This window comes from Heloderma suspectum, chromosome 7 (assembly GCF_057233095.1).
Source record: "Heloderma suspectum isolate Gila_16-S chromosome 7, 16-S_ref, whole genome shotgun sequence".
NCBI classification, from domain to species: Eukaryota; Metazoa; Chordata; class Lepidosauria; order Squamata; family Helodermatidae; genus Heloderma; species Heloderma suspectum.
Window position 1 is genome coordinate 87,728,068 of NC_139464.1, and position 24,685 is coordinate 87,752,752.

The window sequence follows — 24,685 nt, forward strand, 5'->3', positions numbered from 1 at the left end:
TAAAAATCATTCTGAAAAAGCAGTAAGAAGACTCAGGCTAGACCTTACTGTGGACACACCGGGAAACTGTCCCCCTGCGTACGGTCAGACCTGCAACTGGAGAATTGAAGAAGGGGACTAGACCCTACTGCAGCTTGCCAGGTGAATAGCTGCCCAGCGTACGGTCAGATCCCAAAGAAGATCAAACATGCGTGTTGTAGTGTTAGTAGTGTTGCATTGTGTTTCCTTAATAAGGTGCAAAAAGGGGGGTCTGCCCCTAGAAAAAGAAGTTTGTCCCAGTGATTTGCTGATAATTACTGGCTTCACCTGGCTAACATCACGAGAGTAAAACATTTTTGTTTGCCAAGAGGTATACCTGCAAACAGGCTTATTAGCTCTTGCCTAATACCTGTCTGTAGACATCCTGGGAACATTCAAAAAGATACCATGTTAAGAATTTATGGTGTAAGTTTAACTTATTCCCAAAATGCTAATTGGGGCGTAGTTGCAAAGATCCTACCCCCTACAGAGTTCACTCTACGCACCCCCATCATTGCTGAAACAAATGCTACGTGTGCACGAATGCTTAATTGTCAAAAATTTTCCAGAAAATATAAAGCTATCCCTGGCCCCCTTCCACTGAAATAAAATTCAAAACATATCTTTTAATGATGCCCACATACTTTTGCCTCATGGATAGTTTTAGACATGTAATTCCCGCACTTGGTCATTCATTCCTGCCAACTTGTCTGATAACCACCCATGTTGCCTCAGCCGCCAATTGAACTGGTGCCAATTCTTCCCCTGTAGCCCGAGAAAATCCGTCAACGGCAGCCTCGAGCACTCCAACTAACTAAAAATTGTAATAGTCATGTGCAGTTATATTCTGACTCGGAAAAATTGGCCTTAGCAATGTCACTGGTTAAGGTTCCAGGTTTAGCCTTGGCTGATGGTCTGGAAATCAACCGGTTAGCTTGCAGCTTAGCCAAAAGCATAAATGCCACCTCACGAGCATTGTCATTGTTAAATAAAAAGCTGCGTGATCTAAAAGGTGCAGTTCTAGAAAACAGAGCTGGTATAGATTACCTCTTCCTTCTTCATCATTTAAGTTGTGAGACACACCAAAAGCTCTGTTGTTTTAACTTAACTGATAATGGCAATGCTGTAGATGAACAGATCAACAAGCTGCACAATATAGTAGCTAACAAAACAATAAGACAAAACAATTAGCTCAATTAGTTAACCCCTTGGCTTCCAGATCTTAGCTAGCTTAAAAGCATTGTTCATCCTAATTCTACCAGTATTGTTCATAAAAGTTCTGTTATGTCTCTGCGTTCCTTGTCTTATGCGCTGTTTAACCAATCTGTTTTATGTCTCAGCTAGTAAAACTGCTGCCCTCTATGCTCTAATAGCCCAACAAGAGGCTAAGTAATATGTATGTCACAAAAAGCTTTGTATAGTTATCAGAAATGCTATAATTGTAATGAAATTATGCATTTAAGGGGGGAATGTAGCAGCCATATCGGGGGTCAGACTAAGTAGCCTCATGCAGTCTCATGCTTCATGTTCTTGCTGAGCTCTTTCTCCCTTGAATATATTGTTGTAAGCTGACGAGACACAGGAATTCCTTATCTTGTCAAAGGTCATACAATTGTATATCTTGTTCTCTGCTGTTCTCTTCTGTTCTCTCCTTATCATGGCTACCCTATAACCCAGTTCTTGTATTATAAACAATGGTGCTAGGAGGAAAAATGTTGAGGATTGCAACCCTATGCGGGAGGGGGAGGAGGAGCCGTTTCATATGTGTCACAATGTCTATAAAACCAATGTGCTAATGTAAATCGGGGCTTCTGGCTCTTTGGAAACGATTCCAGCCTTAAGCCCGCGCGTTAAATAAAGAATCTCTTTTTCCTTCACTCCGTGGTCTCTCTGACTCTGGGTTCTGCAACACCGCCACCGAATTTTGGGGGCTGAATGCGCTGGCATTCGGCCTCCCCGAGATTCGTGGAGAAATTCTCTGACATCCCTACTTGCAGAGGTAGGCATGTCATTGTCAACATCTACAGTCAAGAGATGGCTTTATGAATGTAAATACAGAGGCTTCACAACAAGGTGCAAACCATTGGTAATGCTCAAGAACAGAAAGGCCAGATTAGCCTTTGCCAGCAAACACCTAAAAAAGCCTGCCCAGTTCTGAAATAAGATTCTTTGGACTGAGGAAACCAAGATTAACTTGTACCAGAATGATGGGAAGAGAAAAGTATGGAGAAGGAAAGGAACAGCTCATGATCCAAAGCATACCACATCATCTTTCAAACATGGTGGAGGCAGTGTTATGGCATGGGCATGTATGGCTGCTAATGGAACCAGGTCACTGGTGTTTATTGATGACCTGACTGCTGATAAAAGCAGCAGGATGAATTCTGAAGTGTATAGGGTTATATTCTCTGCTCAGATTCAGTCGAATGCTGCCAAACTGATAGGACGCCGCTTCATATTGCAGATGGATAATGACCCAAAACATACAGCAAAAGCTACCCAAGAGTTTCTCAAGGCACAGAAGTAGGATGTTCTTCAATGGCCAAGTCCGTCACCTGATCTCAACCCAATAGAGCATGCTTTTCACTTCCTGAAGACAAGACTGAAGGCAGAATGACCCACAAACAAGCAGCAGCTGAAGGCAGCTGCAGTAAAGGCCTGGCAAAGCATCTCGAGGGACGAAACGCAGCATTTGGTCATGTCCATGGGTTCCAGACTTCAGGCAGTCATTGACTGCAAAGGATTTTCATCCAGGTATTACAGGCGATCCTTAAGTTTGAAATGAAGTTGGTTTGTTCCATTACTTATGAGCCACCAACGATGGGTGTGTGTGTATGCCACTGGCTGTACTTCCTGAATGGTTGGTGCCCCACTTTTGTCAACCCCCTTGAATTACAGCTGAAAGTCCTGACTTCGCTCCCATCTGGGTGTGTTTCCTTTCAACTTCAATGTGGTGGTGTGCAGAGGCCAACTGCCAAAACAGTTATCCTTGTTCCAATATTTCTGGCCCTGACTGTATATAGTGCATGAGACAATCCATCATATGATAAAAAAAATTGCTTTGAAATCTGCAACTCTTGTACAATGTAGTGAACTAAACATTACACAAATACCATTTAGGTTACCTGGGAAAAGGCTGTACCAAGGCACCATTGTTCATTCAATTCTATTTAGTTGTTGTGAGGATAAAATGGAGAGGAGGAGGAGGAAAGGGAGCATATAAATATAATAAATACATACATACATTTGATTTATTTGATTTATATCCTGCCCTGTCTCACAAAGCACCCAGGGCAGCTAACAACCTATATAAAACATAATTTACTCCATGGAGGGCTTTTATCCTGCTATTGAGATTGGCTACTCACAGAAGTTTGCAGGTCCTTTACATGACGTTGTCAACTTCCAGGGCATCTCCCACACTAAATGACCCTTATCCCATTTTTTTAAAAGATCAGAGATAATAAGCAATCAAATTGCAGCGCACTGAGTTCCATGTGAAAAGAGAAAATCTTGGAATAAGTGGAACTAGACCACAGCGCCGTCTAGTGGCTGTATAATGAAATATATAGCACAACGCCGATAAGAGGGGAAAGTGGAGCGAAGGGAAGTGCATGTAAATGGAGACTGTTGTGACCTTGCTTTTAAAATGGAAGCAGAAAGCCCCAGTAAAGTTGCAGGATTTTAGCCTGGTGTAGAAATGCTCAAAGATAACATTAAAATAATGACTCTAAAATCACAAATATATAATAAGATACAATACAACCATCGACAGAATATAAAACAAACAAAACACAAATAGAGCACTTTCCTATATCCCGAAAGCCTGCACAAATAAATAGGTCTTTAACTGGCACCTAAATGACAAAAGCATGTTGTTAAGGTTGGCTTATTATTGATAGTGGGGACTGGTCATTTTCTTTGTTCTTGCAATGAACACACCCATTGCTAAAGAATGGCATGCCATATTATGATGCTGTGCACAGTGAAATTAGGCAATTGGTCACCCAAAATTTCCTCTTTGTAAGCATGCCTCACTGGGATGCTGCTTTGATAGATGTTATCAATGTGTGTGTTTTTTAATGTAGCCCAAAGGATCAAAAGCATGGATACTCTATAGTGAACTAATTAAAAAAAGGTGCACTGAAGCTTGCATAACTAACTATAGCAGAAAGGGCCAGACAGATGCCTGCAAGCAACAAACAATAAGTGAATGCCAAGCTGTGACAAATAATTCAGATCTCCTTTTCCAAAAGACCTGGTCTTACTGCTCTAAGGAGGATCAGTATATGTCCTCCTTGATCTCCAAGACTGCACTACCTAAGGAATTTCACAGCAGTAGGTAACATGCAGTTATATCATTTTAGATGCTGGACTTAATGTTATTCTAGCAGTGGGGGTGGGGCTCCATTTCGATGAAAATGTGTATTACTTTGCTTACTTCAAAATGTGATATTCTAGCCGTGCTGCATCTGGAGCAGCATGTTCATCCTGGGCATCTACCCCAAAGATCTTCCCTAACAGCACCAATGCTTTTACATTAAACTTTCCAGTGCCATTCCTTGTTGTCACTTCCTCATCTCCAGGTTTTTAAATCTTCAGGTTAGTCTTTAAAAAACAAACCCCAAGACTTCCAAATCTGGGTTCACCTGCAATCTGAATAGTGCTGAAATATTTACAGAACATGGCTGAAATGTTCACAGAGTAGGGTATCTCTGGTATGAACTGATAATCCACACTGATAATGAACTGTTAATCCACACTGAGGCTGACTTTATACAAGCAATTTGTATCAGTTAATAATAAAGTAGCAGTGGTGAGGAGCTGGGGGGGGGGGGGCTCACATCCAAACCTGAGAGAGGGCAGCTGAGACAGAAGATGGTTCTGTCAGAACTGTGTAGGCAGGCACATGTCTGGTGGAATGACCCACACCACCACCCACTGACGTCAAAGAAGAGAAAGCTCCTTTGGAAAGCCTCTGATTTTCAGACTACTTCCAGGTCTTCTTCTGCGGCTCGTGAAAAGGAAATCTTTCAATGGGAAGACTCCTCTGCCATGGGAGATCTATTTAGGACAGGGGTACAAAACTGTTTTAGGGCGGGGGTTGGATTGTCTCCAACCCAGCACCTAGAGGCCAGATAACATCAGGGGTCATGGCCCTACCCCTAATGTCACCCACTATTTGTCTTGCTTTCTCTCTCTCTGTCTCTCTGAGCCTTTCTACACAAGGCATTTATTGTTCACTTATGATTCCTCATTCATGGTAGTTTGTGGATGCTTTACATGACATTGTCATCCTCCAGGGCCTCTCTTGTTCTTTGCAACCATTTTAGCATTTGTTTTTTCTAATGAGAAAAATCTGGTATTACCGTGAATGGTGGCATGAAACCGTGGTGTATTTGAGGAATCCCGCTGTACCATAGCACCACCTAGTGGCTGTGTAATGCAACATATAGAAAGGCAGAGAAAGAAAAACCCTGGGAAAAAACACTTGTAAAGGAGCCTGTCTTAATCTCATAAAGAATCCAAAAGCAGAAGCCTCAGTAAAGTGGCAGGTTAAAACCCCATGTAGAAAAACCCTTTATGCTGGAAGGAAGCATGTGACATGTTTCAAACACCTCCTGAAAATGCAATTGTTCACCCAGGCTTTCCCTGGCTTGTAATTAAATTAAACATGCTGCTCCATCTTACTGCTCCATGTATTGCTCTGTATTATTATTGCAACTGAAATTGTTTTTAATATTGTATTTTAAATGTGATTTTAATATTTGTATGTGAACTGCTTAGGGATTTAATTAAATTTAGCAGTATATAAATATCACAAATAAATATAAATTATAAATAAATTATAAACGGTAGCTGCTCCAAGCACAGAGAAAATCCAGACCGCCCCACATCCCCACTGCTATCTCTGATCACACTGGAGATAGCAGCGGGGATGTGGGTGGACGTTGTGTGTCCTGCTGTCCCCCACTCCTTGCCAGGATTGGGTCCAAGGTCCCTGTTTTGGTTTTGGACTCTGATTCAGATTTGGAGGCAGAGCTAGAAGTAGACCAGTCAAGACAGGGAGTGTGGGAGGAAATTCCCCAAAACTATCCAGGAGTCAGGGAAGAATCTTACCAGGGGCTTATTGAACAGAAGGCCCAGGTTCAGAGACAGTCATTGCCCCTCCCCATGGGAACTCGCCCTTTGTCGGAGGGGGAGGGAGCACTGGAACTGGTAGATGTCAGAGTCTGGCACAGAGTTGAGCAGGCAGAGTTGAGAGGAGGTGGGAGGCGGTCTGCCAGATTGGCTCCCATCAAAAGTGGGTCAGGAGGACCCTACGTAAAAGGAGGAGACTGGTAAAAGCCTGGGCACCGCAGGAAACCATCCATTTGAGTTGACAGAAAACTGTCTTGCTTTGTTTAGCTAATTAGGTGTAATGCTACAGGTGTGCAGAGGTGTTATTAATTGAATAAAGGGTTTGTAGATTGCACAGCAAGTCTCTGTTGCCTCACTACTCAGCGAGAGGGCTTAGCAATCCCTGACACCCTGGCCACTATGTCCGATCTCAGATTGCTCACTCTCCACAGCACAGGTGAATTGCACTGTCCAGGCTGCCTGACATCCCCACTGCTATTTTAGATCTCAGATGAAGATGAGGGACAGTAGGACTCATCTGTGTGGGGAAGAGTGGCTACACTGGGGTGGGGGTGATGTCACGCCTTTACAGTGAAACTGCTCATGGTAAGCCTTAAATGTTAGGATCTGTTATGAGCAGTTTCACTGTAAAGAGGTGTAGATATGTTTACTGCAAGTAAGCTAGCTAGATATCGATACACATACAGACTAAGACATAGTTTCTGATCTGGAAGCTTCATGATTGGAAGGACAAAAAGAAAATGAACACGCATCAGCCGTCACCAAGGAAACAGACCCCAAATAATGTTCTGCAAACCATTTTGCCTGCTGCTGGGGATTAGGAGAAGATAGGCAGAAATATTAAAACCTTCAGTGAAATACTTCTGATGTCAGTGCAAATTAAAAAAAACCCAGGATGTAGTGTTGAAAAAAAGAGGATGCTAAAAGGGCATGAGCAGGCAGCTTACATGGGTAATGCTCAAATAAGTCATTTGGGGTGAAAAACTGCAGAAGAAAGCTATTTTGAAAAGAACAGATGTTCTGCCCTAAACAACTGGTCAGATGTAGGCTTTGATATAAAAGACAGGCTGTTTTAAAAAAAAATTGGTCTTCCAACATATTCTAAACAAGAGCCTTTTCATAAGTAGAGGAAGCAGTAAAAACAATTCTATAACAATTATGCAGTACCGTGTTTCTTCTTCTTAAGGATCACAGTTCAGCAAAGCACGGAAGCCATCTCTCTTGGAGCCAATGGAGGCTTTTTATTATTATTTTGTTAATCCCCACCAGGGTGCCCTTACAGCTCCTAACAGTTAAAAAAACACACATGGGAGACTGCCTGGGAATCAGGCTTCCTGCACTGAGCAGGGGGTTGGCCTCGATGGTCTTGTAACCCTATGATTCTATGAAATCTGATCATGGATTGCCTGCATCATGTCAAGTCACAGAACAATCATTACCCAAAAGCCAAACTTGTGAGACTAAAAGAAAAGGAACTTGTCCAAGAACTTAAGTACAAGGCAGGGGTGGGGTGTGAACTCCAAAACCAAACCACTCTTTTGAACCCAAATAAAGATGGCAACTGGAGGGCAGCACTTTGCTTTGCAGCAAGATAGCCTCCATGTAATTTTTTTTTTAATTAGAAAAATCTTAAGAAATAAAATAAAAACCAAGAGGGACAGGCAGACTGGCAGTCACCAAGAGAGGTGTCTGTGGGCACCACGTTGGAGGCTCAAGTCTTAAGATGAGTTGGAGCAAAAGATGAATTAATGGAGGCTTTCAATATAATGTTACTAGAAAGAAACAGAATGGTTTTAAAACATTTACAGTGGAAAAAAGGTTACCAAGAACATTTGTAATCTTGTCTCAGATTGATTTGAAGGGAGGAAAATACAAATTTTTACAGCACCAATTAACTAAGTAGGATTCATACTGTGATTTAAAAAACCTGAAAGACACCTGGAATACTACTCACAGAAAAGCACTAATTTTTTTCTCAAGAGGCCCCACAAGTATTGAAGGGAAAGTACTGATGCACAAATAGCACAGCATGAAACAATTAAAAAGAAAATAAAAAAGAGAATTAAAATTGAACAGTGTAATTCCTTTGGAACCATTATCATTGAACATCCTCTGCATCTCATCCACATTTTTCCCCCAACATATTATTTGTTGTATTTCCTCTATCAATCTTGCTCTGACTCTGTTTCCCAGAAGATCATATATCTGCCTTGGATGTAAAGAAAGACAGATAGCCGCAGATCCCTTTTATCAATCAAAAGGGAAAGTATTGCTAACTACTCGTAGGTTTTGGTTTTGATTTTTCTTTAGTTTCCCTCATTATAAATTAAGGTCTTTATTAATTAAGGGAGCTTGTATTGGGTAATGATTATGAAAAGAAACATTTAAAAGAAAGATGTGCTGATTAAATGACATCACAATGCTAACAATAAAAGGAATGCCTTATTAACCAATAACAGTTCTTTTAACTGAAGGCACTTTTACTGTAAGTATCAAAGCCCTCACCTTCTCATCACTGAATAATAATAACCCCTGGATCGCAAGTGTTTCTTATATGCTTTTAAGAATGGGAAAAAAGTAGGAGATGGGAAGTTCAAAGTCCTTATGACAGGGGCTTGATTTAATTATGCACAGGTCACACGACTTACAGCTGTTGAGCTCCATCTTGAGAGGGAGCATCAATAGGTCACCACCTCAATGATAAGTGGTTTCAGATGATGAATATGAGGTGTTTGAGCTTCTCCCACACCTCCCCCAACCTTTGCATGGAAGAATAACCCATTTGTTTTTTTTTACTATTAGCAACTCTTGGGCAGGCTGGAGCAGTGGTGTAGTGGTAAACTTTGAAGCACAGGCACTCATAGCCATGCCACCCAGGAGAGTCCAAAAATGCAGGCAGCTGTATTGGGCGAGGTGTTACTACTTGCTGCTTGTTACTACTTGCTGCTACTGGGAAAACCATAGCTTTGATTAGACGGACCTTTGTCAGCAAGGTGATGTCTCTGCTTCTTACTATGCTGTCTAGGTTTGCCATAGCTTTCTTCCCCAGGAGCAAGCGTCTTTTAATTTCATGGCTACAGTCACTGTCTGCGGTGATCTTGGAGCCCAAGAAAATAAAATCTGTCACTGCTTCCATTTCTTCCCCTTCTATATGCCAGGAAGTGATAGGGCCAGATGCCATGATCTTAGTTTTTTTAATGTTGAGTTGTAAAGCTAATTGGTGTTAATTACCCATTCAAGACCAAGCCACCCCAAAATACTATGCATTACAACAGGGACAACTCATAACAATACATTGTTGCTGGGAAGATTCCCCCCAACTACTGTGAGGATTCAGTAAACTCAGAAGGAACAGGAACCTGATGGGGATGACTGATGATAGTATCGTCCCTGCTAATCAAAAAGCTTTGACCCTGTGAATTGTGGATCCAAAAACAACTGGGCTTGAATATTTCTATCCTGGCTTGAAAAGACACACTAGAATAGAAGGCCTCTTAACCTGGGGACTAGTCTCAGGCATATGCTATTTTCCCACATACCAATGCAAAAGAGTTACTCCACTGCTCTGTTCTGACTGGTAGTAGCTCTCCAAGATCTCAGGTAAAGTTGTTTACCAGCCCTGTTAACCTGACATTGTTTTAACTGGAGATTCCAGAGTTTTCAACCCGGGTATGGGACCTGCTGCATGAAAACATCTGCTCTACCAGAGAGCTAGAAAGGGACTCCCCATTCATTTGAATATATATCCCTAACAACCTAATCAACCCCTACCCTCATTCTTTCTGGAGACAGATTGGTGGACACATCAATGCTACATTCCAATAACCACGCATCCACATTCACTTGTTCGTTTCTCACCATAGTGAAGAGAGGGAGACATATAGTAGCCTAAGAGTCATACTGGGTTGAGATTTCTTCCAGGAATGTTAAGAGGTCCAGGGTGTGAGAATGCCTGGCATGTAGAGATGTCAGAGAATTCTACCACGAATTGAAATGGGAATGGCAAGGTCCCGTGGTGCCGGCGCTTACGCGGCTCCTTTTTTTTTTGTCCGCAAAATGGCAGAATTTACGGAGATAATTACGAAAGAAAATCTGTAAATCAGAACGAGTGAAATAGAATGCGAATGGGTTTCCCATTTTTACAAAAATAAATATGCACTTTCCTGCGACTACGCAGCTTTCTTTTGCTGGGACTGAGTCGCGAAGTGCATGTAAAGCCTCAATCTTTTTTTTAATTGTCTGTGGAGGTGAGGTCAGGTGACTGAGATCCCTCCAGGCCACCCCCCCACACACCCCACCAGGAAGATAACGTCATTGAGGGGAGGGAACTCAAAGGAGGGGGAGGGGAGGGAGTCCGACCATTTTTCCCACCTTCATACATAGGGACGGTCATCGTTGTGTGTCGCTTCACTTGCTCCAGAGACCAGAGGCGCCGCTGCTGCTGCAGACAGAGTGTCCGTGTCCACCCGCAACAGGAGCGTGTCCCCGTTCTACGGCACTGCAGTTCAACCTTTATTACATTGAAGGTGTGTTCTTTGATATATTTACTTTACATGAATGTGCCCCTATTTAGTGATTTTTTGGTGGTGGGGGAAGGCCAACAGCGAAGGACTCCATCTTCCAGCAGCATCCGCTAGGCAGCTTCTCCCCATAGGATGCAAAATGTGTGCTTTTATTTGGGGCTTGGGCCTTGTATGGGGGTTCTGGGACTCCATCCAACAGCACCCTGTGTTTTTCAGGCTGCATGGACTCCATCCTCCAGCATCCTGTGTTTAGGCCTGAGAAGGACTCCACCCTCCAGCAGCCTGTGTTTTTCAGGCTGCATGGACTCCATCCTCCAGCAGCCTCCGCTAGGCAGCTTCTCCCCATGGGATGCAAAATATGTGCCTTTATTTGGGGGCTTGGGCCTTGTGTGGGGGTACTGGGACTCCATCCACTAGCAGCCTGTGCTTAGCCCTGAGAAGGACTCCATCCTCGAGCAGCCTGTGTTTTTCAGGCTGCATGGACTCCATCCTCCAGCAGCACCCTCAAACTACTTTTACACGGCACTGTATCTGCGATTGTAGGCTGTTTACATGATTTCAGCTTTGCTATAGTGAAATATGTTCCTGAGTAATTCTCTCACCACCACCACATGGATGTATGTCTCCTCCTGCCCACCACAGAGACATGAACATGGAGAAAAGAAGAACCCATAGTCAATCCAGCATTCAAAAGACGTGTGGACAGGCGAGATTCAGCGCGGAGGTTGCAGTTCAACGATATTTGGAGGAGCTAGAACAGGAGGAAGCCCAAGGTGTGACCAGCGACAATAGCCCCAGCACCAGTCCACCCTGCAAATGTAAGCAGCACACACCACCAAATACTGCCACAGAAAGTGGCACAGGCACAGCCAGCCACATCTCCGGAGGAACAGGAAGAAAGTTCATGGATGGTGAGCGGAAGGGCAGTGTCTCCAAAGCAGATGAAAATGTTCCCAAGGAGATTCTACAGCAGCAGAATGAAAGTCAAGAAGTCTACATCATTCCAAAGGATGAATCTGGTAAGACTCAGTCAATCCTCCCCCATGTTTTTCAGACTTTTAGCAGTGAGGACAGTTTTAGATAACTCTTGTGGAGCTTTGAAGTCTGTACATTTTTTTTTGCGCACCTTGTGTCGTATGTTGTTTTCTCAGTGCTAGTGCAGTAGTAGCTTATATCTGCACCTTGTGTAATGTTGATCACAATTCCAAGCTATGTTTCATAGATTTCTAGAAGTACAGTTTTATTCTCTTTGCTATTATTCATGTGTAAAAGGTACATTTCTCCTGAAATTCCGCTTATATTTGGAATCTTTACAGAAACGCCCACGATCGTCCTCCCTGCATCAGAGAGTGAAAGTGGGACAGAAGATGAACCAGGTCCAGACCTGCCTGCTGATAATTACCTCATGGGCAGCGGTTCACATCATTTGGAAAAAAAAGGCTGGAGGACTTAGTTTCAGCAGTGATGCAGACAGCAAAGATGATGAGGAGTCCTTCTATACCTTCTATACCAGTGTCCCTGCTGAGACTGAGTCTGACTCTGTGGTCCAGCCTGCCGGGAGCAATCCCAAACCTCAGGAACAAATATCCCCTGCTAAACTCTTGTCATCACCATCAACAATGCCACCAACAACGCCATCCACAAGCAGAGATGGGCGGAAACGTGCAGCTCCTGATGCCACCTTATCTGAAACTGATACTCCCATTCCCCAAAGAAAAGATGGTGGCAGGGTGAGTTCCTATGTGTGGTGCTTCTTCAAATATGTGAAAAATGACCGTTATGTCGTGGTTTGTAAAGTTTGTAGAAGCCATGTGCACCTAGGAAAGGAAGGGGGCTGTGGACGAGTGGGCACATCTGCCATGAGGCGACACATGGAGGTGCATCATGCGCTTCTTGTGTCCAAAGATAGTAAAGGCAAGTCCCTCTTACCGCCTTCTTTGCCTCATCTTGCAAAGACCTAATGCAAAGTGGTCCGGGTGAGAAGGGCCCAGAAGGCAACTTGGCTAAGAGGCAGGTGTCAATGGAAAAATGACATGCTAACACAGAAAGCCCCATCTGACAGCATCCAGGCAGCAAGGTTGAATCGAGCCCTGACAGAGATCATTGCTCGATGCATGCTGCCCTTCTCCACAGTGGAAGAGGAGGCCTTCCGGGACTTTGTGAAAGGAATTGTGCCCTCGGTGGGATGTCCCTTCTTGTCACTACATTAGTGGCGTTGCCATTCCAGCCCTGGCTTCTGAAATCAGAAGGGCACTCCAACAAGATTTGAAACACGCAGTTGGAAGAAGTATTCATCTAACAAGTGACATATGGACAAGCAATCAAACAAAGTCTTATCTGTGTGTCACTGAGCAATGGGTATCTGTCAATGCGATCTGCAAACTGACTCGGAGAACAGTGACATTGGCCCTCACAATGTTCTTGGGGACACACACAGCAGAAAGCTTTACAACGAAAATCGATGGTGTTGTTAAGTCCTGGTTCGCCCCCTTAGTGGGCTGTTTAGCAACAGATAATGCCTCCAACTACCTGAAAACAGTCCGCATTGCAGGGCTAAACCACGTTCAGTGCGTTGCACGCTGTTTGAACCTTGTGGTGCATTCAGGATTGAGCAACGCATCTCCTAAAATAGGCAAGCTACTTAAGATGGCCCAATCCATTTGCACCCACTTCAGGCAGTCCTGCTCAGCAATGGAGGCAATAGGTAGGGATGTACGAAAGGCACTTACCTTTCGCGGATTATGTTTATGGTGGAGGGGGAGGCGTTCCGTCCCTCCCCCCGGAATCCTGGCTCGGGGGGGAGGCTCCGTTCCTCGCCCCCCCGGAATCCTGGCTGGCCGGCTGTGTTCCGAAGGGATTTTGCGGAGCCACCGGCCGGCTCCGCCAGCAGCCGGACATCCGGCCACTGGCCAGCAGGGATGCAAATGGCGGCGGCTGTAGCCACCGCCGTTTGCGTCCCTGCAGTCAGCCGTGATAGGCTACGTAAATGTTTACATAGCCTATCACGGCTGATTTAAAAACAACAACAACAACGCACGTACGCAAATGGCGGCCACGGCCGCCGCCATTTGCGTTCCTTATTTTGGCACGTCTTAGTCTAGGTAAACATTTACGTAGACTAAGACGGCGAAAATAAGGGGAACGCAAATAGCTGGCAAATAGCGTTCCCCTTATTTTCGCCGTCTTAGTCTACGTAAATGTTTACGTAGACTAAGACGTACCAAAATAAGGAACGCAAATGGCCGTGGCCGCCGCCATTTGCGTACGTGCGTTGTTGTTTTGTTTTTTCAAAAAGTCAGACATGATAGGCTACGTAAACATTTACGTAGCCTATCACATTTTTTTTTTTAAACCTAGCCGTGATAGGCTACGTAAATCTTTACGTAGCCTATCACGCTTTTGTTTTTGTTTTAAACTGAAAATGGCGGCGGCGGCAGCCGGTCAGAAGACCGGCTGCCACCGCACCGCCGCCGGAGCCGCCGCCTCCAGGAAGATCCGCCCAAAGTAAGTCTCGTCCCGGCGGGGGGGTGGCAGACCGTTCCACCACCGATTTCAGGGAGCCGAATGCGCTGGCATTCGGCCTCCCTGAGATCCATGGCGGAATTTTCATACATCCCTAGCAATAGGTGCCATCCAACGTAGCCGTGGTCTTCCACAACACAAATTCATCTCGGATGTGTGTACACACTGGAACAGCACACTGCATACGCTACAGAGTCTCTGTGAGCAGAGAGCTGCTATAAATGACTACATTATCGAGAAACAACACCATTCCTAATTTTTTGTCACACCACAGCAGTGGGTCTTGATGCCAGACCTGGTTGACATATTAAAAGTGTTTGATGAATGCACAACACTACTGAGTGCAGACTATGCTACACTAGGCCAAATTCTACCTGTGCTGAAGATTATAGAGGGGGCGCTGAGAAAATGCTGTGCTGGACTTTGTAAGCGCAGCAGTGCTGTAGACAGTCAAGCCCCCAATCCTGCAGTTAGGCTTGCTGAATTCCTTCTGCAAGAGATTGGCACCAACAAACACATCACTTTGATGAGGGGGGACATGAAATATATTGCTGCATCATTCCCTGAACCGCAGTTCTGGGATAGTCCAATGAAGGAGGTGCTGCAAAACCAGAACCCTGACTTCCAAAGTCTAAAAACCTATTTAACAGAGAAAATCATGGAGTGCTACAAGAGAGATGTGCTGGATGAGAAGGAGCTGGGGAAGAGTGAGGCTAGTAGGACTACTACCTCTCCTGAAGATAATATCTGCAGCAGCAACATCACTGGCAGGATGGGCGATGACGCTACAGCAGCTACACCACCACGATATATAGGAGCATCTTGTGGAAAGTTCTACTTGTACTCCTCATTGGCAGTGGAACTCAATGTAACTGTGCAGGAGAACCATACAGAAAGACCCAGGAAAGGATCTGCTTATGATGTGGCTATCCTGGAACTGGAAGCTTATGCCAGAGACAGTTTCTCAGTAACACACAGCAGACCAGAGAGTGATTCTCTCCTGGGACACAAAATGTGGAGTTTGGCCAAATTTGACCAAAGTTGCCATTTGGCATCTATCTTGCCCTCCCTCGAGTGTGTCCTCTGCAAGGCTTTTCTCTACCACTGAGGACATTGTTGTCAAGGGCTCCTTGGAGGCCTCTCTCAGTCTAATCTAGTAGCCAAGTCCAGACACAGACAAAGGGATTCTTTTCAAAGCTTTATTCCTCTTTTACAACTTAACAACTCTACTGTTAGCAACTAGCTATGAGCAGCAGAGTACCTATGCCCTAAGTTGGAACAGTTGGTCCCCGTTTGAAAGGGAATCACTGGCAGACCCTGAACTTAAGGGCTAGGGAGAGTCCCTCCCCTTTTCCCTTGGATCCTCTGCGCGCAACCGTTGTTTGCATGACAACCGGGCACTACGCTTCCTTTCCGCGCCCTCCATTTGGCGCCGCTCCCTGTGTCGGCGTCGTGCATCCAGCAAGTCTGCTTCCCTCGCTCTGTCACTCCCAGGACTGCTATCTAAGCTAGGAATGCCGGTGGGAGGAATCTCTGTCAGCTATTGGCCCTGGGAAAGATGAGCGCGCTCCTCTCCCAGGAGCGACTCCTCTTCCTCAGAATCAGAACTACTCTGGGATTCTATGGGCTCATTGTCCACCCTGACATCTGTCACCAACCGCCGAAGTAGACTAACACCAGCACATGTCTCCACCCTTGCCTCTATACGTTCCAACAGGAAATGGATTCCCAAGCAGCACCTCCCTCCACCACCACGAGCTGAAACTGTCAGCATAGTAGAGCAGTCATCAAGTGACAAGGAGGAGCCCTTGGATGATGATACGGCTGCTAATGTGACTCAAAGTTCTGAGGAGCAATGATGCAGAATCATGTGTGTGAGTGTGAGTGTGACCCCAAGTTCATGCACATTTTCAACTGGCAGAGAAAAAACCATTTCCAAATGTGCATGAAGAGGCAACTCACAGAGTGGTGGTTGTACCACCAGCAGCAGATATATTCCACCGTAGCCAACTTGTTCTTGTTTTGTGCAATCAAGCAGTCCCCGTTTGGCCTGGGCAGAGCCCAAAGCAGTAGCAATATGTGCCAGTGCTTTGCATAACTCACACCGACATGCAGAGTCCAGTTGCGCTGCCCGACTGTGTCTGGCAGCCTATACAGCGTACATCCCTACTACACACACACACAAACACACACACACGATTTTCTATGCATCCCAGTGTACTTCACCATTGACTTTATATGTGTATCTTTATCCCTCTGAATGTTAGTATGATTCTAATTCCCCAAATGTATGTATAGTTCTAATTCCCCTGATGTATGCTTTTAATTCATTTTAAATTCTTCTTTCATAAATCAAGGAATTGCTTTCAAAGACCTTGTTGTGGTCTCCGACTCTCTCAGCTTTTGGGGGTATCGGGTTTTCCTAAGCACTGAGAGTTCTATGTAAAAAGATCCCTTTGGTATGTGTTTTGTTTACATATATGTGATATGCACCTCCAGGTAAAATAAAACATACTTCGTAACATCAGGGATGCTGAGCATCTCCCTATGAGGGAAGCTTACAGCAGCTGGGATTGTTCAGCTTAGAAAGAATTCTTGTTGTTGCAGTTTGTGGAACAGTAAGCAAACACAGAGATCATTGTGTAAAATCATCTAGATTTAAAAAATTATTATCTCTTGACTTGAACCAAGAAATTGTTTACTTTTTTTTCAGGGCAGGGCAGAAAGAACTTTAAACAAACAGAACAGAAGTTACAAAACAAAACACAAAAACAATTGCAATGTTGGTGGCCAGCTGCAGGCCTCAGTTCAGATGTGTCACGCCTGCTCGATGGCCTCCACCCTTCTTCGAAGGTCATTACCTGTGTGTAGAAACAGAAGAATAAGCCACAGTGGTAATATGCATCTTGCAGGCAGAGTTGTTAGCTCACGTGCCATTCTGTAGTAATTACAGCTCCTGTTGAGCCTCTGGACATCCCCCAGCAGACGCCTGAGGAGTACCAGAGGAGGGGCTTCATCTGTGGAAGAAGAAGGGTGGCCTTCCTCCACAGACGCTCTTCTTCCTGCTGCTGGCTGCGCTTCGGGCTCCTCCTCCTCCTCTCTCCTCTCTCTCTCACCAGCCCTCAATGCCTCCTCTGCCAGCATTGCACGATGCGCAGCTGTGGAATGTCACAGTAACAGAATGATTTCAGTTATATATGCGGTGAGTGAACAAAACCACAGTCACTCATTGATCCGTCTATCACCATTTCCAAGTCCTACCATAAGAACCACAGATTCTGTCCTCCCACCACAAGGTCTATTGAGGTGATAATTAGGGAGGCAGATTAGACAGTATTGACAGTTTTGGCTGCATGATGGGGACTGTTGGACTTCTATAAACATGCACAGGATTGCACTTTTAGTCACCCCACAGAACTGCTATTGCATTTCTACATTTGCAATGTCATGGTATTTAGTTATTCTCTTTATGCATTGCATAAATCCCACCTTTTTTCCTAGCGCAAGGAACCCTAGATGGCTCACATTATCCTCTTCCTCTCCATTTAACCCTCACAACAACACTGTGAGGTAGGCTGGGACTTTCTGACTGGGCCAGAGTCACCCAGCGAGCTTCCATGGCTGAGTGGACTATACCCAGATCTCCCAGCTCCCAGTTCAACACTTGCTCATCAGTTGACTTGAGTGCCAATGTCTTGGCAGAAAGGTGGGGTGCAAAAATTCAGCAATCATTACATAAATAAGGATGACATGCACACACTGAGAGGCTGGTCCTGCTGCTGCTGGTGCCAGTCTCTCTCTGCACTGCACTGCACTGCACAGAGACCGGCGGCAGCAGCAGCAGCATTTCACCGAAAATGGACAGTGTGTCAGTGTGCAATATGATTTGTAGCTAGGGCCGCATAATCCTATGCATGTGGTTGTACAGGAAAAAGTAATGCAGTTCCCAGCATCCCTTCTTCAACCAGCCAAAGTGGCCGGAAGATGATGGGAGTAAGATCTTTTTTTGTCCAAACAAGCATAGGATTGCAGGCTAAACGTCAGGATTTGTTTGTTTCCACATGAGACCACAAAGAGATAGCTTCATTTTCAGGTGGGCTTTTGCATTAGCTTGTGTGGGAGGGGTGGTTGCAAAAACGGGCTGGGACTGGAGGGACATGGGATGGGAATAATAATAATAAGACTAGTAGTGTCCAAGAGGAGTGGCAGACCGTACACATCATTGTTTTCATATTCAGTCAAGCTTGATGATGGGATGGGATAAATATAACTTACCAGGCATATGCCTCTGTGAAAATGCAGGCTTGCCCACCTGGACCCACACTTTCCAGATCCACTAGTAGTACGTTGGGGGGGGGGGTGTTTGACAACGGTGCCCTCCTCTCTGTTGCATCCATCCCCTCCTTAATGAAGGAGCACTTCAGGGCCTTCCATTTGGAGCGCAATTGCCCGGTGGTGTGCACATGCCCCACCTGCTCCATGTGCCTCCTGATGCGCTCCCAATAGGCCTCTTTGTGGCAGGAGCAGCTGCAGCCCCGGTTTTTTTTATTTGGGAGATGCTGGGTTTTCTGAGATTAACAAGTCCAGTAAACATGAAGAACATCAACCAGAAATACTCAGAAATTAATAAAATCACAGTCCCTGTCCAAGAAAACAAGACAGCGGTGGAGCACACAGAGGGTGGGAAAAATTCCCACCATGAGAAAAAATACGTAAACAATTACGAAAATAGCAGGGAAAATTCCGGCCAAGGAAAAAATATGTAGACAATAATCATGGCAGTGGTGAGTGCGGCAGAAATTACGTGAGGGGGGGGATTCCCGCCAAGGGAAAAAATATGTAAGCAATCACAACAATGGCGAGTGCGGCAGAAGTTATGTGGGGGTCAATTCCGGCCAATGGAAAAAATGTAAATATTTACGAAAAAAACAATTATTACAGAAGTTATGTGGGGAATTGCTGCCTTGACAAAAAATACGTAAACATTTACGAAAAATACTGTTTCCCCCCAGAAGTTCGCGGAATGACAGATGGAGATGGACGGCTGCTGGGCGGGATGAATTTATTTATGTAATTTCCAAAGCAGAAAAAACCCTGGAGGATTCCGGGAGCTTGCGGACAGAGGAACGGGACAGAGGACACAAACTGCAGAAGTCAAGAGAGACGGTAGGAGCACAATTCGTACATCCCTACTGGCATGGTAAAGTCAGGTTCAGCATCACGGTCAGTGAAATTCATCTCATTTCATCTAACTTGTTGCATACTGGCAGCTGAGGCGGAGCTGAATAACATAAATTCCCCCTCATTATTCATCTTTAAAGCTCTGTGTGTGTGTGCGTGCGTGTGTGTGTGTGTGTGTGTGTGAGAGAGAGAGAGAGAGAGAGAGAGAGAAACAAAACAGATGCATATAAAATCTATTCGTTAATTATAGCTCTCCCTAAAAAGGGAATTAGCAACCCTCGTTTACTTGATAGTGTAGCCGGGAGGTATTTCAGTGTGTTCCCTTGCCTTTTTCATCCCTGAAATAAGATAGAATATATGCATACTCTACTTACTATGCATTTTGCAAAACCAGCTAGCAAATTTCATGTACAGGCTTGTGCAATGACACAGTACTAGTAGGCTCAAATCAACCACCCATGTTCCTTTTTTTTTTTTTTAATGAATCTCACTGTGTTCTCTGTACTTTACATAGCATGTTACTGGAAGAAGACCCATCTCACTTGATCTGCTAACTGCTGGTTTGTAAATTTAGAAGCATCCAGTTAGGTTCCTCACAAATGCATTATGGCAGAGCTTCCTTGCCCAAAGTCTCAAAGTCTCAATTAATCAAAAGCCATGGAACAAAACCGATTTTACCTTGTGTGTTCTGTTTTGTCTAAGTACCTTTCCTTGCACCCTGACTGCCCCCGCCCCATGTCATTCTAACGTGATGGTTATCTGAGCTTTTGAATGGTCACTGCGGAAGTCTTTTCTTAAGAGACTTCAAATGTTCTCATCCCCCTCATATTGTTCAATGGAGCTAATACTATTTAGCAACTTTTAGAACCTTGTAGGGTCAAGTGTTTAACTGAAGTGTCAGACAAATGCTTCCTTATAAAGCACATAAAAGTGAGAAAACTCCCTGCTTTGCAGATGAGGCAGAGCCTTCGTAATTAGAGCACATGGGACCTGTAGCAGCTTCGCAGTTATTTACAGCATAGGTGGTAAGCCACTTTTAAGGTATTGGATTCACACAACACAATAACCCACACTCAAAGTTGAGTATGGGTTGAGTGTGGGTTTTCATTGAACTGTGGGTTGTTGCTGAAACATGGTTTGTTGTGTTGTCTGAACCCAGCTGCGCTAACAAACCATGCTTTGTTGTTGGATTGTGAACTATGGGTTGTTCATGGTTAAAAAACTATGATTTGTTATTGTGATTGGGTTCAGACAACACAACCCATGTTTCAACAACAACCCACTGTTCAATGACAACACACACTCAACCCATTCTCAACTTTGAGTGTGAGTTATCGTGTTGTGTGAATCCAGTCATTGGGAAATTTTCCTTTCTTTTCTCTCTGGTGCAGTTACGGTTCAGAGAGCTGTGCTGGCTCTTTGCCAGCAGAAGGGTTGCACATTTCTTCTCCCAGCATAGGTCATCTGATCGGGACATCCAAAGCTGTGTCAGTGCCAAATCCAGGCCAGAAACTAAATTGTTCCAGATAAGTGGTGTCATTCAAGAATGTGTAGAGTTGCATGATCACTCCCCAATCAAGCACCTTGCCCCAAAGGGTATATTTTCAACTAGCCAATAGTTGGAAAAATCAGGGTCCATCAAGGTATTCCTGAGGAGTGGGTGCACAACTGCCTCCTTCAAGGCAATCAAGGCCACCTCCCCTTGTAAAGAGGCATTCATAGCCACTTGGACCCAACTGGTCAACCTCCTCCTGAGCTGTTCTATATTATGAGCCAGGAGAGGCAAGCATCAAGCAAACAGGTGGTAGACTCATCCCTCCAGGCACCTCGTCAACATCTTTGGGCCTGACAACTGAAACCCACCCAACAACATCTGACCTGACAGTGCTCTGGACATATTCACAGGCATGATTATTATACGATCACTGCCGTGACCCTATGTTAAGGGTGAGTCAGCTCAATCACATTCCGCCATTATAACCAGAAATCAGGGGGCAGTAAGTTCTATGGCGTACACTGAGAAAATGGCTTAACTGAGTGAAGGATGGTCCATGCCACTTATGAGGTAGAAAGGGCAAGACATGGTTTACTTATAGGAGTCAAAAGTTTGATCCGTGGGATGATTAGATTGGACAAGCCAAGGTTAACCGATGGCTCTGTCTAGCCCTGGATTGCTTGCAAGGAAGTACACTAGGCCCAGAACTTGAATGAATGAATGAATGAATGAATGAATCATTTGTTCATTCATTCATTCATTCAGTCATTCATTCATTCATTCATTCATTCAGAACTTGCATTTGAAAACAAGCCTTCTCTCTAAGGTCATTTTTCATGATGAAGTGGTATTTTCAGGAAGGTACATTTTGAACATGGAACTACCAGTGGCATAGTGATAAATTTTGAAGTGCAAGTGCTCACTGTGACAGTCCCTGTAGCCATGCTCCCAAGGACAGTCCAAAATCGCAGGCAGCTGTATTGATCCATCTCAGCAAACCAGTTTTAGGAGTTCATCTGCTAGGACCAAGTCTTTTGTAAAGCTACAGGTCTTAACTGCCCATTCAAGACCAATCAACCCCAAAATACTTTGCATTACAACAAGGAACACTATATGATTGCTGGGAGAATTCGTTTTCCCCAGCTACTGTGAAGACTGCAGCTAAACTCAGTGGAACAGGGAATTCTGACAGGGGTGACAGATGACCTCAGCATCCCTGCTAATAAGAAAGTGTTGGTGCTACATTCCTATGACCCCTGGCTCCACTACACCACTGGGGACTTCGTACTTGAAAACTGACTTGGTCCAATCCATTAGACTGTTGTACCAGTTCAGGCAATTAACAATAGCTCTCCAAAACTTTGTTGTTATAACATAGTGGTTATAGTGGCCGTGAGTGAGCACTGCTGTGTCTCCAGTTCAAATCTTCCCCTGAACTAGGCTCCATTCCCCCAAGCCCCACCCCCAGCAACAAAACAGGGAATCAAATCCAGCTGTAAGAAAGACACAAAGGAACAAAAGGACAGTCACACAGACCAATCATTCTCAAAACATTTTGAAACTTTCACGCTTTTTGACACCTATTGGGAACTAGCAATCGATGCAGCTTTTGTTCCTTTTCCCCACATGCTCCTTTCACCTCATCCTTACATATGAAATGGGGAATCAAAGGTTTTGACTGGGGAATGCTGGGACTTGTAGGACTTTTCCTGTGGAATTCCCTGCCTCTGAAGTTCAAGCAGGCAGCAACACTGTGTTGTTTCTGGCACCTCCTGAAAACATATTTCTTTCAGGAAGCTTTCCTTGACTGACCAGCAACATTTTTTATCTGTATTCTGTTTTGTAAAAATAATAATTTTTAATATGGACTTTTATCTTCTTATCATCATTGTTCACTGCTCCAGAATCTGTCTAGATGTGGAGTGGTATATAAATGTTGTAAATAAATAAATAAATAAATAGGAGTGAGGCCTTAGAGTGCTTCCAGACAGAGGGCTCCTAGCACCAACAATCAAAAGGCTATTCCATCTTTTCTGTATTTGATCACAATTAAAGTAATGGTTTCAACTCAACAAGGTTATTGTTGGTTTGGCCTTCCCACAGCTCTTGACTCTGATCCTTCCATCTGGACTTTAAAATGCAGATAATGAGCATCTCTACACCAGCCTAAAATCCTACATTTAAAACGGGGCTTTCTGCTTCCGTTTTAAATGTGGGATCACAACGACTCACTTTTTCACATACTTCCTTCCCCCCCACCCCCTTCCCCCTCCTTCTCCCCTTATCTGAGTCTTCCATTGTCTTTCATTGCCACTTCTTCTTGCCACTTTTCCTCTTTCCACGGAGGAAACTGAAGCAGAACACAACGGGGTAATTTGATAGCTCATTATCTGTGATCTATTTAAAAACGGAACAAAGGGCATTTAGTGCAGGAAATGCCTTGAATGATCACGGCGTAATGTAAAGAGCCTGCAAACTTCTGTGATTGAGCGATCTTAATAGCAGGATAAAAGCTCCGTGTGAGCCCTATGTCACTGGATGGTACTTGTACATGTCTGAAAGCAAAATGGGTTGCCAAAGAGATTTTTGAGGAGCTGGTGCTCCCCACCTGCTGCCCTCTAGATGCTTTGGACTGCAACTCCCAGAATTCCTGACCATTGGCCATGCTAGATGGGCCTGATGGGAGTTGCAGACCAAAACATCTGGAGGGCACCAGATTGTGGAAGGCTGCTCTACACAATCAGAGGCATACGTAAATGGGACCAGGCACAGATTCAAGATCAGATCTATTTATTAACAAAAGAAATTGGCTGTGACAGACCTGTAATTTTATTAAGAGGCTCTTACAACTAACCACACCGCTAAAGTGGTGTCTTGTGGCTTCTGACACAACTGTGTCAGACTAGAGACCTGTAATTCAGTTGCTTGTTATTTATTATGGAAGTAGCTAACACCAGCATGTATGAGTGCACGGTAGTTTCTGCACTATGGCAACATAATCCAATCACCATTAGAGTGGTTATTTTATTGTTAGGTACAGAATGTAAAATCTGAGCTGCTGAATGCTGGTAACAATTATTTAGTCAGGGATAATTCCTAATAGCATGCAACAGCTCAGCATGCAATTTTTGAAACTGCCTATGAAAATATATTTGGAGTCGAGGAGACGGATGGGGACTGACCTACATTTTTTGCAAATCAATGCCTGTGATTAGAGCAATATGGCAAAAGATAGTGCATTTATGAATAGGATAGCAAGAATGAAAAGGGTATATTTGAAAACAAAAAGAAATGTTTTTACTAATAGCTGTGAAACCTGGGATATATATTATCATCTGCTAAAGTATTTCAGTAAATATTCAAAATGCTATCTTATTTTCACATTGCTAGGAAGTATGTATATTTAAACAGAATGGCTATGCTGAATGTTCATTATGAACAATAACAGTTTGGTATAAGCCAGCCCAAATTAAGCACTTTAACATCCCACTGATTTCAGTGGAAGAATTAAGCACATGCTTAAATCACTACCATTGAAATTAATCAGAATTAAAGGCGCTTAGCTTTGGCTGGAAGTCTTTCCCCCACCCATTCCTACGGGAAAACATATAAAAGACTATTCTTTTCAAAATAAAATAAAAATGTGCTGTTGGATTAAATCCAACATGAATTTGTGTTTATAACATGATCAAGTGCCATACCAATGCACAGTGTTGTAACTGAGGGAAAAGCAGAATGTCTTTAGTCTGCACTGGTGCAAGAGAATGAAGCCAGACCTTTCTTGTGCTCCAGATCAGTGCCATGC

General features: G+C 44.1%; 1 protein-coding gene across 6 annotated transcripts in view; it reads left to right on the top strand.

Moving 5' to 3' along the window:
- The window catches only part of LOC146340041 (uncharacterized), a 160,169-nt gene that overhangs the window by 106,258 nt on the left and 29,226 nt on the right, over positions 1-24,685 (top strand). For 2 of the 6 annotated variants that reach the window (XM_084810873.1, XM_084810871.1), the window contains exons 3-7: positions 10,580-10,685; positions 11,325-11,701; positions 11,999-12,412; positions 17,149-17,406; positions 19,217-19,370. In XM_084810873.1, the coding sequence (XP_084666999.1) occupies positions 11,329-11,701; positions 11,999-12,135 (510 nt within the window). In that variant the 5' untranslated portion in view covers positions 10,580-10,685; positions 11,325-11,328 and the 3' untranslated portion in view covers positions 12,136-12,412; positions 17,149-17,406; positions 19,217-19,370. The remainder of the gene's footprint in view (positions 1-10,579; positions 10,686-11,324; positions 11,702-11,998; positions 12,413-17,148; positions 17,407-19,216; positions 19,371-24,685) is intronic. The other 4 variants (XM_084810874.1, XM_084810872.1, XR_014784451.1 and 1 more) reach the window with 3 other exon arrangements.